Source organism: Gallus gallus, chromosome 13 (genome assembly GCF_016699485.2).
Source record: "Gallus gallus isolate bGalGal1 chromosome 13, bGalGal1.mat.broiler.GRCg7b, whole genome shotgun sequence".
Classification (NCBI taxonomy): Eukaryota; Metazoa; Chordata; class Aves; order Galliformes; family Phasianidae; genus Gallus; species Gallus gallus.
In genome coordinates, this window is record NC_052544.1 from 2138251 (window position 1) to 2153909 (window position 15659).

The 15659-nt window shown below is 48.6% G+C and overlaps 1 protein-coding gene across 6 annotated transcripts in view; it reads left to right on the forward strand.

The window, feature by feature from the left end:
- SIL1 (SIL1 nucleotide exchange factor) overlaps nt 1-15659 on the forward strand; it is a 90722-nt gene that overhangs the window by 975 nt on the left and 74088 nt on the right. For 2 of the 6 annotated variants that reach the window (XM_015293620.4, XM_414514.7), the window contains exon 2: nt 1951-2070. The exons of 3 other annotated variants lie outside the window; for them this stretch is intronic. In XM_015293620.4, coding sequence (XP_015149106.2) covers nt 2063-2070 — 8 coding nt within the window. In that variant the 5' untranslated portion in view covers nt 1951-2062. Of the gene's footprint in view, nt 1-284; nt 925-1950; nt 2071-15659 lie in introns of those variants that run through there. One more of the 6 variants, XM_040647077.2, reaches the window with a different exon arrangement.

Here is a 15659-nt window from a genome sequence, read left to right on the forward strand (position 1 = left end):
GAATTCCTGTAGTGTGAGCAACAAAACGCTTCACAACCTTTCTGTGCCCTCTGAGCCCTTCCTCTCTGTTCATACCTTGCAGTGAGGTGGAGGACTGATAAAATAGTGATGTGGTCAAGCTCTGCGGATGTGACTGAAACGTATCAACTCTTCCTTGAGAGTTTGCAAGGCAGTGGGTTATTGCAATAAATTTAGAGATAGCAGTCAGCCCTTCTGTGTGCTAATCCTCTCTGCTACTGACTGTGGCTTTCATAACCCACCTCAGCTCTGTTACCACTTAGGTTTCCCCTCTGAGAAATAATATTTAACTTTCGCTCCTGGAGTAGATGAATCAGCTTTAATTAAGATTTGTCGAGCACTTTGTTGATAAGCTCCCTATAAAGCTGGTTATTATTTATTATTAACACGCAGATATTCTTGGCGCCTGAGATGTGTAATGCCACAACACGGGATCCTCTGGGAAACAGCCGTGTGGAAAGAGACAGCGTGGGTTAAAGGCTTTGTCAAATCTCTTCTGGCTGTGGTTCGTGAGGCAGCGTGCTCCCAAAGCTCTGATCCAGGCAAAAAAAAAGTCCTCTTTGAGTTACTGTGGAGTCTTAAATGTTCCTCAAAGTTACATTCTAGTTCTGCAAAGGACTTGTAGATCTTGCCCACTTGCTGGATTGCTGGCAGAGCCCTGGGTCAGGGCTGTGCTGAGTTTAGTGCAGCTGTGTGTGTGTACCGTCAGCTGTAGGGGCACAGCTGCTCTTAGAAGTACCTTGATACCAGTGAGCCATTAGGTCCTTGCAGTGCTTTTGGTAATGATTGCTACCGATTCCTTTGGAGTGACAGGGAGCTGAGCCAGTTCAGGACCCTGAAAGCCCACAGCCTGTGGCACAGGTTGGTTTGGTGGCAAGTTAAGCTGGAGAGCTCCATTTATGAAAGGTAACAGAGGTATGAATTGGAATGGGCATGGCTGTGCTTGTGCTGTGTGTTGCTGTGTGGGTGCCCTTTCAGCAGTGTGAGCAGCTCTATTGTATTTTTGGGAAGAGAAAGCTGTTAATTTAGCTCTTAAATGTCACTGCTGTAGTGGTGTAGGAGTGGCCAGATGGAGGATGCTAAAATAAAATATGGGGCTGGAAAAGCCTCCTTGTCTATACCCCTGTCTTGAGGCCAGCAAGAAAAGCTCACAGCGATGCCCAGACCAGGTCTTACAGGGCACTGCTTGGTGCCCTAGGGGCTCCCATGTCCCCAGCTGCAGGTCCTGTGCCCTTGCAGTCAAGGTGAGCTGTGATGTGCTGCTGCTGCCCAAGCTTCCTTCGCAGCCTGCTCTGTGTCTTGCCTTCAGCAAACAGGGACACCAAACTGATTGTTGTCCTTGTAAGCAGCTGTTGGTGCTGAGAGTTGATAACAAGTCAGGAGGGCACAAGGGTTGGGGAAACCCTTTAGCAGTTTCCTTCGGGCTGCATGTGTACCACTGACTGCTCCTGTTGTGGCCCAGCTCTGGTAGTTTGGGACTTTCTAAGGGTGATACCAACATCTGGTGTGGTCTTCCTGCTCTACTCTCCCCTGCTTAGCTGCACTTAGTAATTCTATTTCTGGTCTTAGAGAATTATGAATGTTATGCAGTTAAATCCGAGACTGATTTCTAGCTCTTTGCACTTGGAGCTGTGGTGCCACAACGTTGACACATATTGCATTTTCAGTCCAGTCCCTGATTTTCTTTAGCATTACCTCTGCTTAGAGTTTCCCCTCATGCTGTATTTGTGCATTTGATCTCTGTTTTTTGCTGTTTTCAAGGGTAGTTCTTTGCTTTGTTTTTACTGCTTTTCTTTTTATTGATCAGTGGGTATTTTTGGACCTTTCCTTCAAGTTTATCAATTCTGATCATGACCTCTAGAGTGCTTCAAGCTCTTAACTGCTGGGCACCCTTTCAGCTTTTATAAAAGTACTTTCTCTTTCAATGTGCAGGCCATGAATGAAAAGGATGAATAGAATCAAACCTGGACAGAGCTCTGAGTGCCACTCTGTGACATTTCCTCCCCTTGCAACAAGGAATCATTGATAGCTACCCCTGGAGTGTATGTGTGGGTGAGTCATTTTGTTGTCCTTCTCTAGCCAATGCTCTGCCTCATGGAGTTGGACTCACCTAGTCTGAATTCTTCTGAGTTGCCTAAGAGTGATGGATGTGGGAAAAGACTGCTTTAATTCCTGTGTGCTGGCTGGAGATGTGATGGGCCGTTCTCTAGGATGGTAATTGTGCCCTGTTTCTGAAGGTGCTGTGTTTTGCAAGTTGAACTTCTCAACAGGACTAAGCTAGCCTGACCCAGAGCAATCCTCAGTCCCCCAGCCTAGCTCCTCTGCTGGCAGCTCCCAGGGAGCAAGTGTTCCTTCCTGGGGCCATGTGCAATCTGCGTGCCCAGTGGGCACCTCCTGGATGGCACATCTTACCGTGAGCTGCTCAGACGGTGGGGATGGGAAGAAATGGCCAGCAACTGAGATGAGCTTCCTTTGATCAGCAGCACACAAAGTGTAGAAACCTCTCTACTTTGGTTGCAGAGGGACGCACACTGGGGAATTTATGTCTGAAGTGCATTGCTGTATTTTCTTTGTAAATCTGTCCATAGTGAAAGTTAGGCTTGTCTGTATGTAAAATACATTTTTCTTCTCGTGCAATTCTAAGAAAGTTCCTCATGTGGTTACTCAACCCTGGAATAAAACTGGCTTGCTGTGGGTTAATTAATTATAATATTTTTTTTTATCCCTGAATACTGTCTTCCTGTGGGAGCAGTTGCAGGATACCTCATTCCAGCAGAGCTCTGCTTGTCATCTTCTCACCACGAACTGTGCTTAAGGAAGAGGGTTTGCTTTAACCAATGAAATCCATTTAACTAGGGAGAACATCACTGTCCAAACAGGACTGGCTCCAGCTGTCTGAGTTTGGTCAGTACTGAGCTGCTGTCTTCAGCTTTTTGAAGATTAAGAGGCTGATCCTCTTCAGAAGTGCACTTCCATCTACTTACCATCTTTCTCTGCACATCTGCATAGCTGGAGGTGAAACGACCCCACCAAATTCAAGGCCAGCTCAGGGTTCCTCTGTGTTTCACCTGTTCTGCCTCTCAAAGGCTTGTAGCTGGAGGTACTATGCCGCTGTTGTTACCTCCCTCAGTGCTTCCAGGACGTCATCAGCATAACAGAGGAGTTGTGCCCTGATCTCCTTTACTGCTCCACAACTATGTCAGTGCTCTGACCAAATTATAGTCCCAGGGAAGAAAATTCAGCTTCCCTACAGCACTTCTGCAATTTCTGCTGGAGTTTTTCTCACTTCTCTCAGGGAGGCTGTGTGCCGCAGCTGTGAAAAGGTTGTGTTCCACATTGGGTACAGCTGAATTTCAGTGGTTGATAAATGGTAACCTGAGTCCAGGTTGTAAAGCCCTCCGGGCTTCCTGTGATGCGAGAAGCTATGTTTTGTCCTGAATGTGGGTTTGCTGATAATTCTGTAGGATTTTCAGTGGATAAGAGCCCTGCTTACACTGGTTCTCTGCACAGTCAGAATCTCTGCCAAATAATTCAAAGGCCTGCTGCAGAGAGGGGAGGAGGAAGATGGATGGGCGTTATAGAAACCTGTGGGTCACTGGAATAGGTGGGAAGAAGGTGCATACGTATGTTGATCTGAAAGAGATACCAAGCCAGGTATATATCTTTAAGTCCCTAAGGAAAAGCCTAAGCGGTTGCCTATTTTAAGCCAAAACAGTTGCTTTAATGAGAGTTTTTAAGGGTTTAAGTGTTAATTTTAGAACTTTTTATTTCAAGCATGCTTTCACAAAATTAACTTTTTCAACATAGAACATTTTTATGTCTTCTGTGTTGGTGCTCGTTTGCAAGAAATCTATGCACAATTATTTCTTATGTACCAGTTAAATCTATCAGCCAACAGATGTCAAGAGTAGCAAAAATGCTATAATAATATTATGGTCTAATAATAGTTATAATGATTCTAATTACCTGGCACGGCTTTTGAGAGAGGCAGGCTTGGAAATTAGTGCAAATGAAATGTTTAACCTTGAACTATAGAAGGAGAAAATGGGCACTTCTGCAGATGTTTGGGCTGCACCCCCTCCTCCCTATCAGACGCCCCATGCCTTTCCTTTCCTCAAACAAATAGGAATGGCAATACGGTCTGCTTTAAATGTTAAAACTTTGTTCTCATTACAGTCAGAGATGGAGAACAGGGCTGGTGAGCTGTAGATGAGCAGGTTTCTTGAAATAACTGTGCATGGGAAGCCTGGTCATTTTTAACCTTGTGCTGCAGTCTAGCCTTGTCTTTCCTGCTGCCTGATGATTGCAGTGCGCACAGATTGATCTCGCCCTGGGAAGGCTGGGGGAGGCTCAGCAGTCTTCATCTTTTATGCAAGCTGGTTGTGCTGCTTTTAAGTGTCAGGGAGGCTTTGACTCAGCCTGAGAAGCACAAAGCCAGACCCAGCTTGTCTTGGTGCTGCCATGCAGCTTTCATGCTGACTGCTGTTAGGAAAGGGGGGTGGGGAAGAGTGCAGGTGATTGGGCATAAGTGCTCACTCTCTGCTGATGTGGGAAGGGAGGGGACACGGTTGCAGGTAGGGGACAGCCGTGTTGCTGGTAGGTTTGGTGCTGCTTTGCCTCTGGCAGCTTGGGCCTGTGTGGGCCATAGTGGAGACTGTCCCCTGTGCAGGAGGGATGCTCTGTGTGCCAGTTCTTCTGTGCAACTCTTGATTTACCTCCCCCGTTGTATGTTTCCTTTAGGAAAGATCCTGGGCTGTCTCTTCATACACTTAGGTGGTTTTTGCCCAACCTTGCCTCGTGCTGTGTGTCTCAGGAGCTCAATGCATAATGAATTGCTTCTTGCCACAGCTGCTCGTTTTAATTTTGCAGAGTGATGTTGGAGAGCAGTCCATGATTCATGGGGAAGGATCCCACAGAGGAAGCCCAGGATAGGCTAGAAGTTGACAGCTTTCAGTGGTCATATGGCAGGCTGAACTTTTTGCCTCTCAATAAGATATTCAGCATGCTGATAACTCGGCAGGACCACTGGGAATTCAACTGTTGGTTGCTGATCCCCAGCATGAGCAGCAGCTGTGTATCTTTTGTCATCTTCCTGTAAAAGGAAGGATCCGGATGCGCCCTCATGAGGTTTTCTTTTCTCTTACTTATAGGCTGGCATGCTCTGCTTCTCACAAAAGCGAGCATCTCACACACTTGGCTCCTTCAGCCCACCTTTCTCATGGGCTGGCACTGGAGAGGGCTCTGCTATCCCCCAGTCTTTGCCTTTGTGCTGAGATTTGCACTGCCATCGGCTCCTCCTGTGTATGAGCTGGTGTATTGCCATGGAGATGGGAGCTGCAGGGTGCAGCCTTTCCCAGACGTGTGTGAAAGAGGATGCAGTCTTGGGTTACCCTTGTTTAAAGAAAATTATTTCTCAGAGTAAATAGTTTGTCAAAGAACAGTTGGCGTTGCCCCAGATGCTATTAAGGAAAAGACAAATCTCGGATCTCCTCAAGCCTGAGCTGTAAAGCTCATGCAATATTCACTTGCTGCTTTGCTTCTCTCGACATCAGATATCGCTCCTCTGACTGACGCTGACTCATTAACCTGTCTGTGCTTTTACCCTAAGAAACCAAAGCTCCCCTTGTTTTTGTTTTTTTTTTTGCTACGTGTAAATGTTAGCATAGTGTATCTTGTGCTGTGTGCCACAGGAGTGCTTTTCTACATCCCTTTTCTCAGTCTGTTGAGAGTTTATATCTTCACTGGTCTGAATCCTCTGGCCTGGTTTCCAAAGGACATGTGGGGGCATTGACCTCCTCTCTGTCATTCCTCCCACTCCCTCCTGGTGTGTTTTTCAGCACTGACCAGTTTCAGGCCACCAAGGAGTTCTCAGAGATGCAGTTTGCCCACGTTTAATGAAAGTGGGCATCCTTCTCAGGACAGAGGCTGTGTGGATTCACCTCCTATGGGCACCAGAAACCTGGGAGGGGAAGTGAGCAGGCCCCATGTGTCCTCCAGAGATGGGAAAGTACCAGCAGGGGCCTCACCGCACTGCTAGGAAACAACAGCTGGCTGCTTGTGGCAGAGATGTGAGGGACCCTTTATTAAGCCTATGTGCATGGTTTGATCTTTGCAGCTGAGTTAAACATTCTCAAGTAGAGCTTGTATTGCTTTACCACTGTTTTCATGCGTATTTGGCACTCTGACTTCATGCTTATCAACCTGTGTGGGGAATGTGTGCCAAGAGCTCGTGGGAAAACATCCTTATTCCCTTTCCACTGCTGTTGCTGTTGCCCTCCTCCCTCCTCTGCTTCCCTGCTCCTTGCAGTACTGGTGCTGGATCTCTCCTGAATGCAGAAGAGCACAGGCACCTCCGGGCTTGTCCAACTGTGCCAGCACATGCCAAGTGCTGGATGTGCTTCTGCTGGCCTCCTGGGGGCTTGGGGATGCTGCCCTTTCTGCTCGCCTGGCGCTGGCATATGCTTGCTTTGTGTGGCTTCTGGTACGTGGAGAACCTTCCCAGCAAGGTCTGGAGGAGCCCTCTGGCACCTCTCTGCCTCATTGCCTCCACATCTCATTTCAGTTTTCATCTGTAAACATCTCTTTGCCCTTGCTAAACACTGTGTCTCAATTTCTCTCTGCAAGAGTATTATTTAATTTGTAAATGTTTTAGGACGCTACTTGAAAGATATGATATGAAGCTGTATTTCATTTAGTGTAATGATCCACTAATGCAGGCATATTTCAAAGGCAGGCTAAGCTGTACTTTGGGGTTTAATTAAATTTTATTTTTCAAGTAAGCATCAATAGCTAGACAATAACAAATGGTGGACAATATGCATGCAAAATGAATTCACTCCGTTTTCATTCCCAAGACCGCAGGAGTGGAAATGTGTAGCCTTTAAAATGCATGTGGCCAGCTCACCATTCCTGCTGTAGCGTGGTTACTTTGGGGGGACTTTTTTCTCTGTAGTTGGTCTTACCTTTCTTGATCTCTTCCTGCCCACAAAATCAACTCTGTTACATTGTGTGCAATTTCCAGCAGCAGCCTTGAGTGAGTTAGATTCTTCTGGAAGCTCTGAGCTTCAGAAGTTTTGAATATGCTGCTGCTGTTGTTTTAATGCGTGCTGGCTTGTAGCAATGTGTCCTTGTCAGGGTTAACAGCTGAAGAGTGAGGTGCAAGGCTCGTGTTCCCTCAGTGGAAGCACTTGTCTGCGGTGGCAATGAGGTTGTTGCATCCGCATTGTTGCATCCACATCAGGAATAAGCAAGTGGCTTTGCTTTAGTGCACTGCTTTCTTTTTCTTCTGATGAGCACAGAGTAATCAAGTGCAAAATGTGTGCAGAGAAGCTTGCAAAGTCTGCTCAAAGTCAGCAGGAGGCTGCTGGAAATCGTAATGGCACTCACAAGTGTGGCAGTTTTACAAGTTTTCTAGGGGTAAAGCAATTCACTGGTGATGTTGTAAATGAGTTCCTTTGTTTGGGTTTTTGCAGAGCATCACATTGGGAGAGAGTGAGATCGCTGTCTGAAGCTTTGAGTCCTCGCTGCTTTTCTGGTGGCTTGCGTGGTTTTTGTTCTCTTTATTGTTCAGAAAATTTTCCATTGTTTAAAAACATAATCAGAACTTGCTGAGAAAATCAGTGCGGGTGCCCTGGAGCTCCTCAGCACCCCTTCTGTTTGATTTCTCTCTGAAATCTGCTCAAGTCAGAGTGCTGAAAATAAGTAAACTTCTCAGAGGAGGACCTCCTGTCCTCTGTTCAGAGCTGGGAGTTGAAGCCGTGCTATGGATTTCCACGTGAAGCTTTGCCTGCTGCTCAAGCATCTCCTGTGCAGTGGGTGGTGCATGCTGAGTTGGGTCCGTGTCCTGTGCTTGTTGGAAAGCAGAGTGTGTAAGGTCTGAGGGAGACGGCAGGAGCCGGGCTTTGCATCTTTGCAGCTGTAGCTGCCTGCAAAGCATCACTGGAAATGACAGCCTTGCGTCTGCTAACCACCTCCTCCAGGATATTTCGGTGTAACACTTCCAGTGTTATGGCAGTAGTCTGCGTGTTCTGCTGCTTGCTGGAAGTGAGCACTGTGAGCACTTCGCAGTTCTTCTCTGCGCGTGCCAGATGACTGTGCTTGTGCTGGGTGAGGTGCTCGAGGTGCTCGCAGGAAGCAGCAAGGCTGGCAAATCCATGTCCTGCACCTGACGCCAGTCCCTGTGGCTGGAGAGAAATCCCAGTACGCATCAAACAGCGTCTAGACATGACTTGTCATGAAACATCAGATGCTCTTTAAATAAATTCTGGAGAAAAATAGCTGCTGAGGTTTGTGCTGGTGCTCCCAATACCGAGGGGAATGCCCTGTGCCTGCCTGCCGTGTATTTCCCATGTTCTTTGCTCTAGGCTTGCCAGTTTGTTCTTTTCTGACTTTCTTTTTGTTTATGTGTAGTGTCAGTCAAGGCTCTGTTGTAAGATTTTGGGACAGACATTGCTTTCTGGTGACTGGAGGCAGTGTCTCCTACTTCTCTCATCTTTCCTTTAGATCTCTTACCTTTCTCCCACTTGCTCTCACTTTGAAATAAACCAGGCTCCTTTGTGGGTTATAAAGCTTTCTGTCCACCTCAGGCCTCCTCCTGCAGACAGACTTTCCTGGGGCCAGTGTTCATCTCCTGCAGCAGGAGAGATTTTTCTGGCTGTGGTTGGTCTCAGATGGGTAACACCACAAGAAGCCTGGTGGCATGGAACTTCTGGAGCTGGCAGATGAGTCCTGGGCTGGGGAATTTGCCCTCTTACTGCTCTCAAGGCTGGTGTTTGCAGGGGCAGATGGATGATTTGGATTTCTGTAGGGCTGCTGTAGCCATGCTGAGGCTGTGCTGGCTGGCCCTGGGTCCTGAACAGCCTTTGGTGGCTGAAGTGGGGGCTCACCAGCGTGCCCTCGGAGAGCTCAGGGATGGAGCTGCTGAGCTGGGAATGGAGTGGGACCTCTTATGCCAATTTTGTCACCTGCTAGTTGAATGTGGCAAATGGGATGGCAAAAATGCTGCAGGCAGAACCAAAGAAGGGCAAGCATGTGGGACCGATCCCTGTGGCAGAGGCAGCGTGGGGGAGCCAGGCCCTGGGCTTCAGTGGACTGTGCAGCAGACTGGGACCTGCAGGGGGCTGTGCCGTGAGGCCTGGGTTGAGGCCAGGGTACAGGAAGCTATGGTAGTGTCTGGGAATTCACACAGAAAAGGGTTCTAGAACAGGAACAAAGATGATGCTGACCCATGGTGAGCAGCCAGCTGGGCAGGGTAGTGCTTCTCACATTAAGGTTTGGCCAGGAAGAACTGAAATCCCTACTCAAGCTTAGAAGGTTTCCAAGCGTGTTTTGGCTTTGTCATTGCAGTGTCACCCCCTCTAAAAGGCACTGGGACCTGTGTTGTAGTTGCAGGGAGAGCAGGAGGAGGGTAGGAGAGAGGAAAACATGCCCTGGATGGGAAGGAGCTGAGGAGGAGTGAGGGATGGAGGAAAGAAGCTGAAGTGAAGGAGGGGGAGAGTGTGAGGCTGGCTGGGAAGGAGCAGTGCTTGCTCAGATGGATGATAACCCACTGCAGGCTGGCAGCACTTCACATTACGGAGGGTTGTCTACCAACATTAGCCTTCATAATGGTTCCCTGGGATGAGTGAGATGCTGTGCTGCTGGATGAGGAACGGGAAGTCTCTGTGTTATCACTCTGGGCTGAAGCTCCTTATAATTTAAAATCCAAGTTCTTTTTAGTGATGGATACTACCGACGTCTGCCTCGCAGAGGAGGTGCTGCACAGGAACAGATTGCCTTGTGCTGATGTGTTTTAAAAATGGAAAGCGTTCTGGTCTTTGTGAGCACTTGGGTCCAGCGCTGGCCCGCTAGGTTTCTTGAATTTTTCTTTTGGAGTTTGGCAGCCGTCTGCTTCAGGGAGTACAGTGGTCTCATAAGAGTTGATTTGATCTGACACATGACAAATTGTTTCTGCTGGTGGGTACTTGAGGCGCAGTTTGTTAGCTGGCAGCCTGGGCTTTGTGGGCAGTGGGGAAGTGGGGCAAGGCACGTCTGCCCTCCTCCTAGACAGCATCGTCACAGAAGTGCTCTTGTAGTCTGCTTCCCGTCCCAGCCTTCTTTTTGCTTGTTGTTAAATTGTGCTATTTGCATAGATTATTAATGTCGCTTATGGGCTGAGTGTTCCCGCAGATGCTCTTTGTGTTTCTCGTTGCACTTTGGGCAAAGCCTGCCTTTCTGGAACTGGACCCAGTTGCCATTAAGGATGCTTTGTTAACTTGCTTTTCTTTTGGGCATCCTTTTAACTCCGTAAGGAGGAGTGGAATATTACTCTCCTCAGCAGAATTACTATCTAGTAATGTTACCTAAAAAGTACACGTCCCCTGTGAGATACTGTAAATACATTTTATCTCTTCTATTACCTGCTGTTTCAAGAATATGTCCCCTAAGCATTTTAATCTTGTTTTCCAGACTTGTCTCAGGGTGAGGAATCACTCTTATTTGCAGCCTGGGGCATAATTACTCTGTGCATTAATTTTGTCTCTTTCTTGTTGTCCATCTATTATTGCTTCCAAGAGAAAAAACCTTCTGTAAATCTCCACCGAGACAGGACTGACTGCTTGATTACCAGGAGAGTTATCCTTGCTAGAAATGCTTGTGAGACAGCATCCCCTAGGCGTGCACGTGTGTATGTGTGTCAGCTCCTCTGGCACCTCCACGGCCAGCAGAGCCCATGGTGATCCGGGCTGGCTCAACACTTCCAGCTCTGCGATGAAAGAAGGCAGCAGTGCAGGTGGGTCTCTGGGCAGTCGTGACACACCTGCAGTGCTGGGTCGAGGCCGAAGGTCAGACTGCTCAGCCACCCAAGCAGTGTTTTGCCTCCTGCAGTGCTTTTCCTGCAGTGCCTGGCTGCTGTTATGAAATAGAAATTAGAGAGGACAATGAGGGAAGCGGTTCCTCAGATGACCCTCTTTTGTCTGGGCACTAAAAGCCAATTCGGAGATTTCTGTAGAAATGCTGTTTGCTTTGGTTGTTTTTTTGCTCTTTAAGTACAGACTCAAGGAGTTGGAGACTGGAGGCCACTGTAATTATTTCTTCCTGTAAAGTAGAATAAATGTTGGAAGCGCTTAATGCACAAATGGCAGGGTCCTTGCCCTGGAAAAAGCAAGCTGTCTGACCCTGGTGCTGCAAACCCTTATCCTTGTGAATTGCCATCCCTGCCACGTTCTGGGTGTACTGAGATTTCTCACACTCTGGATCAGTCTGCCAAAGCTTGTCTTGGCATGTGCCATCTGCGGTCACTGGGAGTCACTGTGGAGGACAGCAGCCTTGGAAGCAGCTGTGGTTCACATGGAAGCAGCCTTCACATAGCTGAAATTCTAAATGAAGCTGCCAATGTAAAAGCTGTGCAGAGTATTTTGTTCATCACGTGATAAACTTTGCTGGCAGGCAGGGACAGCTGGACTCTGTGGTCACTGTGGAAGAAGCCCCCTCTGTACAAACTGGCTACCCATGGGTTGTATGGGCATATGCTCCGCTGGGTGAAACACTGGCTGGATGGCTGGGCCCAAAGAGTTCTGGTCAATGGAGTTAAATCCAGTTGGTGGCCGGTCATGAGCGGTGTCCCCCAGTACTGAGGCTGCTTCTATTTAACATCTTTATTAATGATCTTGATGAGGGGATTGAGTACACCCTCTGTAAGTTTGCAGACAACACCAAGTTGGAGGGGAGTGTTGATCTGCCTGAGGGGAGGGAGACACTACAGAGGGACCTGGATAGACTGGATTGATGGACCAAGGCCAACTGTATGAGTTTCAGTAGGGCCAAGTGTCGGGTCCTGCATTTTGGTCGGAACAACCCCAGGCAACCCTGCAGGCTTGGGGAGGAGTGGCTGGAAAGCTGCCTGATGGAAAGGGACCTCGGTGTACTGATGGACAGTCGGCTGAATATGAGCCAGCAGTGTACCCAGGTGGCCAAGAAGGCCAATGGCATCCTGGCTTGGACCAGGAATGGTGTGGTGAGCAGGACTAGGGAAGTCATCCTGCCCCTGTACTCAGCACTGGTGAGGCCTCACCTCAAGTGCTGTGTTCAGTTTTGGGCACCTCAGTACAGAAAGGACATGGAGGTGCTGGAGCAGGTCCAGAGAAGGGCAACAAGGTTTGTGAAGGGCTTGGAGAATATGCCCTATGAGGAGAGACTGAAGGAAATGGGGCTGTTTAGTCTGGGGAAAAGGAGGCTGAGGGGAGACCTCATTGCTCTCTTCAAATACCTGAAAGGTGCTCACAGCAGAGCGGGGTTGGTCTCTTCTCAGTGGTGACAGGACGAGGGGAAATGGCCTCAAGTTGCACCAGGGTAAGTTTAGGTTGGATATCAGGAAAAGCTTCTTTACAGAAAGGGTTGTTAAACACTGGAATGGGCTCCCCAGGGGGGGTTGGTTGAGGCACCATCCCTGGATGTGTTTAACAACCGTTTGGATGTGGTGCTCAGGGACATGATTTAGTGGAGGGTTGTTAGGGTAGTATGGGTAGGTCATGGTTGGACTCGATGATCTTTAAGGTCTTTTCCAACCTGAGTGATTTTATCATTCTCTGATTTAAACATGTCCTGCAATGGATTGCCGGTTTCCCTGGGTGGTAGAGCAAGATGACTTTGTGGCACCACCAGGATGGAGAGGAAGCTGCTCAGAATGTTCCCTGTTAGAGAAGGTAGTTGCTGCGCACACTCCTTTCCTCAGAACTTAGAGTATTGGTGGCTAAAAGTCTGCTGTTAGCTTTTACTGCAAGCAGGGGGGTGTTGGGAGTCCTCATGGCTTCACAAGGAGCTGTACAGCAGGGCTGAGGGGCACCAGGATGGAGTTGAGAGGCTGCTCCTAACTGAGTCCTGTGGTGGTAAGCACAGCTGCAGAGCTCCTGAGGGGTCTGTGGGATTGGAGCAGTCCTGCTGCATGGAAGGTTTACTACTTCTTTGAGGTTCCCCCAACATTTTGTTTGGCAAAGAAAAGAAAAATAATAATTGAGGGTTTGGAGAACTCCAAGCTTGGGCCTGGTGCCCTTCCACAGTTCTCACGGGGTGCTTTAGGCACAGGCTGCTGTCCCTCCCCTTCCTTTCCCCCAGGTGTGTGCAGGGACCTGGAGATGTGCTCCTTGCTGAGGGTCTTTCTGTGCCCATGTTCTGCACAGCTGCATCCTGGACTTGCAGCTCTTGTAGCCATTGCAGTGGATGCTGGAACCTTCCCGTGGAGAGGATCTGCATGGACCCAGTGGTGCTTGGCGGCCCTGATGGCACACTGAGCTCATGGTGGCCAAGGCGTTCACTGCAGTGCTGCCTTACGACACCTGCTGGGATTTGTGAGCCATAGAGAGGCAGATTCCCCGATATACCACCGTGTCATAAGGATTTGAGATTGAGAAGCTCTTTGAAGCATCAATACGGTGCGTTCTGCAGTGACAAGATGGACAAGAGCACTTTTGTGGCTTTCCTTCCCCTTCCTCGGGGAAAACACTCTTTTGCACTGATCACAAGCCATGGCTCTGCTGGTGTTTGAAGAGACCAGAGGAATTGCAAAGACCAGCTCTTGGTACAGCATCAAAGCCTGCCTGTCTGAAGCACGGGTGCTCAGGAACTCAAACTCGGTGTCCTTCATGTCTAGGCAGCAAAAAGAAAGAAGGTCTCCGAGCCTGGAGTCACTCAGATCAAAGCTCTGCGTAGCGGAGGCTGATAAGGCGAAAAGCAAGACTGCATGGGAAGGTCAGAGCCTGTGTGGATGGTGAAGGCTGTCTGGTAACGCAGTGGGTCCCCCAGGGGGATCTGTAAAGCTGCTGAGCACTCAGTCTGCATCTGCCCCACGGGGTGCGGTGGGAGTGCCGGGTCGGGGCGATTGCGGCACCCGAGCGATTGTTCCAAGTGTTCTCTGGAAGAAGAGCTGGAGGGGCTGCGACAGCTGTGAGGCAGAGATAGCTATAATTAAAAGGATGCTGCACTGTCGTATTTCGATCTGTTTTTTCCATGCATCACTGTAAGAAACACCTAAAATAGCTCCATCTGACAAGAGATCAGAGAAGAAAAGTATTTTTAAGTTGTGGACTTTCTGCAGTTGACGGTGCATTGTGTGCAGGCAGTTTCCTTGCTTCTTCTCTGATTTTTTTTTTAATTATGCTTCAAACGATGCCCAGGAGCCAGCAGAGAGCGGAGCCTCCTGATCCTCGTGGTGGTGTCAGCACCTGTCTGTCTGTTGGCACCTCGCAGGCAGGAAGGCAAAGTAGAGGTGGCAGGTGACGGAGTACCGGAACGGGGAGGAATTACCTTCTCTTTTAGCTTCTCCTGTCTATGCCTTTACTTCTACATTTGCAGTCTTTGCAGCTCTTTGCAATTTTAATTCTTTTTTTTTCCTTCAAAAAGAAAAAAAAATTGCTTAACAAATGCTGCCTGCTGCTGGCTGGCCATTCTCCTGCTTTCGCTTCAGAGTGTGAGAGCTCTTGTGTTACTCTCCTAAGAGCAAGGCTTGTGATTTAGCCTAGGTGGGAGTGTGGGAGCCATCAGGAGGGTGGCTTCTGAACTGCCTGCATCAGGGCTGGCAGTGCAGGGGTAGCAGCTGCGTGATGCATCAGTGTGCAGGCTGGCACATGCTCTTGTAATATTAGCATTGCTCATTTATTTATTTTTTATCTTTTAACTGAATCTCCTTACTGAGAAGCCAATATCTGAGGAAGGAAAGGATGTTATTACTCAATATGAGATCCACGAGAGTGAACGTGGAAAGCGCAAAAGGCTGTTCCCAGACAGGCTGGGATTGCCTGGGCCCTGGGAGCCGCCTGGTACAGTTTCCTTCATGTTAGAAAGAGCCTCAGTTCTCTAACATGTCCTCTCTTTTGGGTGGTTAGTCTGAGCTGAGACAAGTAGGAGCTGATGGAAACGATGGGTACAACTAGGATGGAAAAATCACTTGATCTTGAGCAGTGCATGGGGAACTGCAGCAAGAAACAGAAGGGAACAGGCACAGGCAGGAGGAGGGGCATTTTTGGCTGATGTTTAGGAGGATGGGGAGAGGTGAGGCAGAGGGATGCTGTTTGTTGTGACTGAGACATGGCAGAGGGTTTTGGCACAGGCAGCGGTCAGCAGCACAGCAGCTCGGAGCACAGCTGTGCAGTGTGAGGTGGAGCTCCTCCTGCATTCATCTTCAGGAAGATGTTTGTCCCAAAGGTTTTCTGTGCTTCTCCTCTCTTTGAGCAAGTCCTAAGCTGGTAGAAACGCGTGCTCCTGTGCTCTAATACAAGCATTAGCCCTGGCACTGCTGAGAGAGAATGTCAGGTGTGTGCGCAGGCAGGCACAGAGCTGTCGTAACGTTGAATACATTTGTTATTTATCAATAATAAATGATAAATTCAGTTCTCTGATCTCTGAGGCGCGCTCTGGTTCTGCACGCTCCTCCCAGCGCTGAGCAGCATGCCAGACCCTCTGTAGTTGCTGCTAATGAGCTGTGGGCTGGCACAGGGCATGCCACAGCCCTGCTCGGGCTTCAGACATCCAAAGAACGAAGCTATGCCCTTGCCCTCTGGAGAGCCGCGTTTTCTGTGAATGCTGAAGTTTCTGAGTGAATTTATGAAGTAAATTTAATAAACAGACTAAATGATGTTCAGTGTTACACTGTATGCGCTTTGCATAAACAG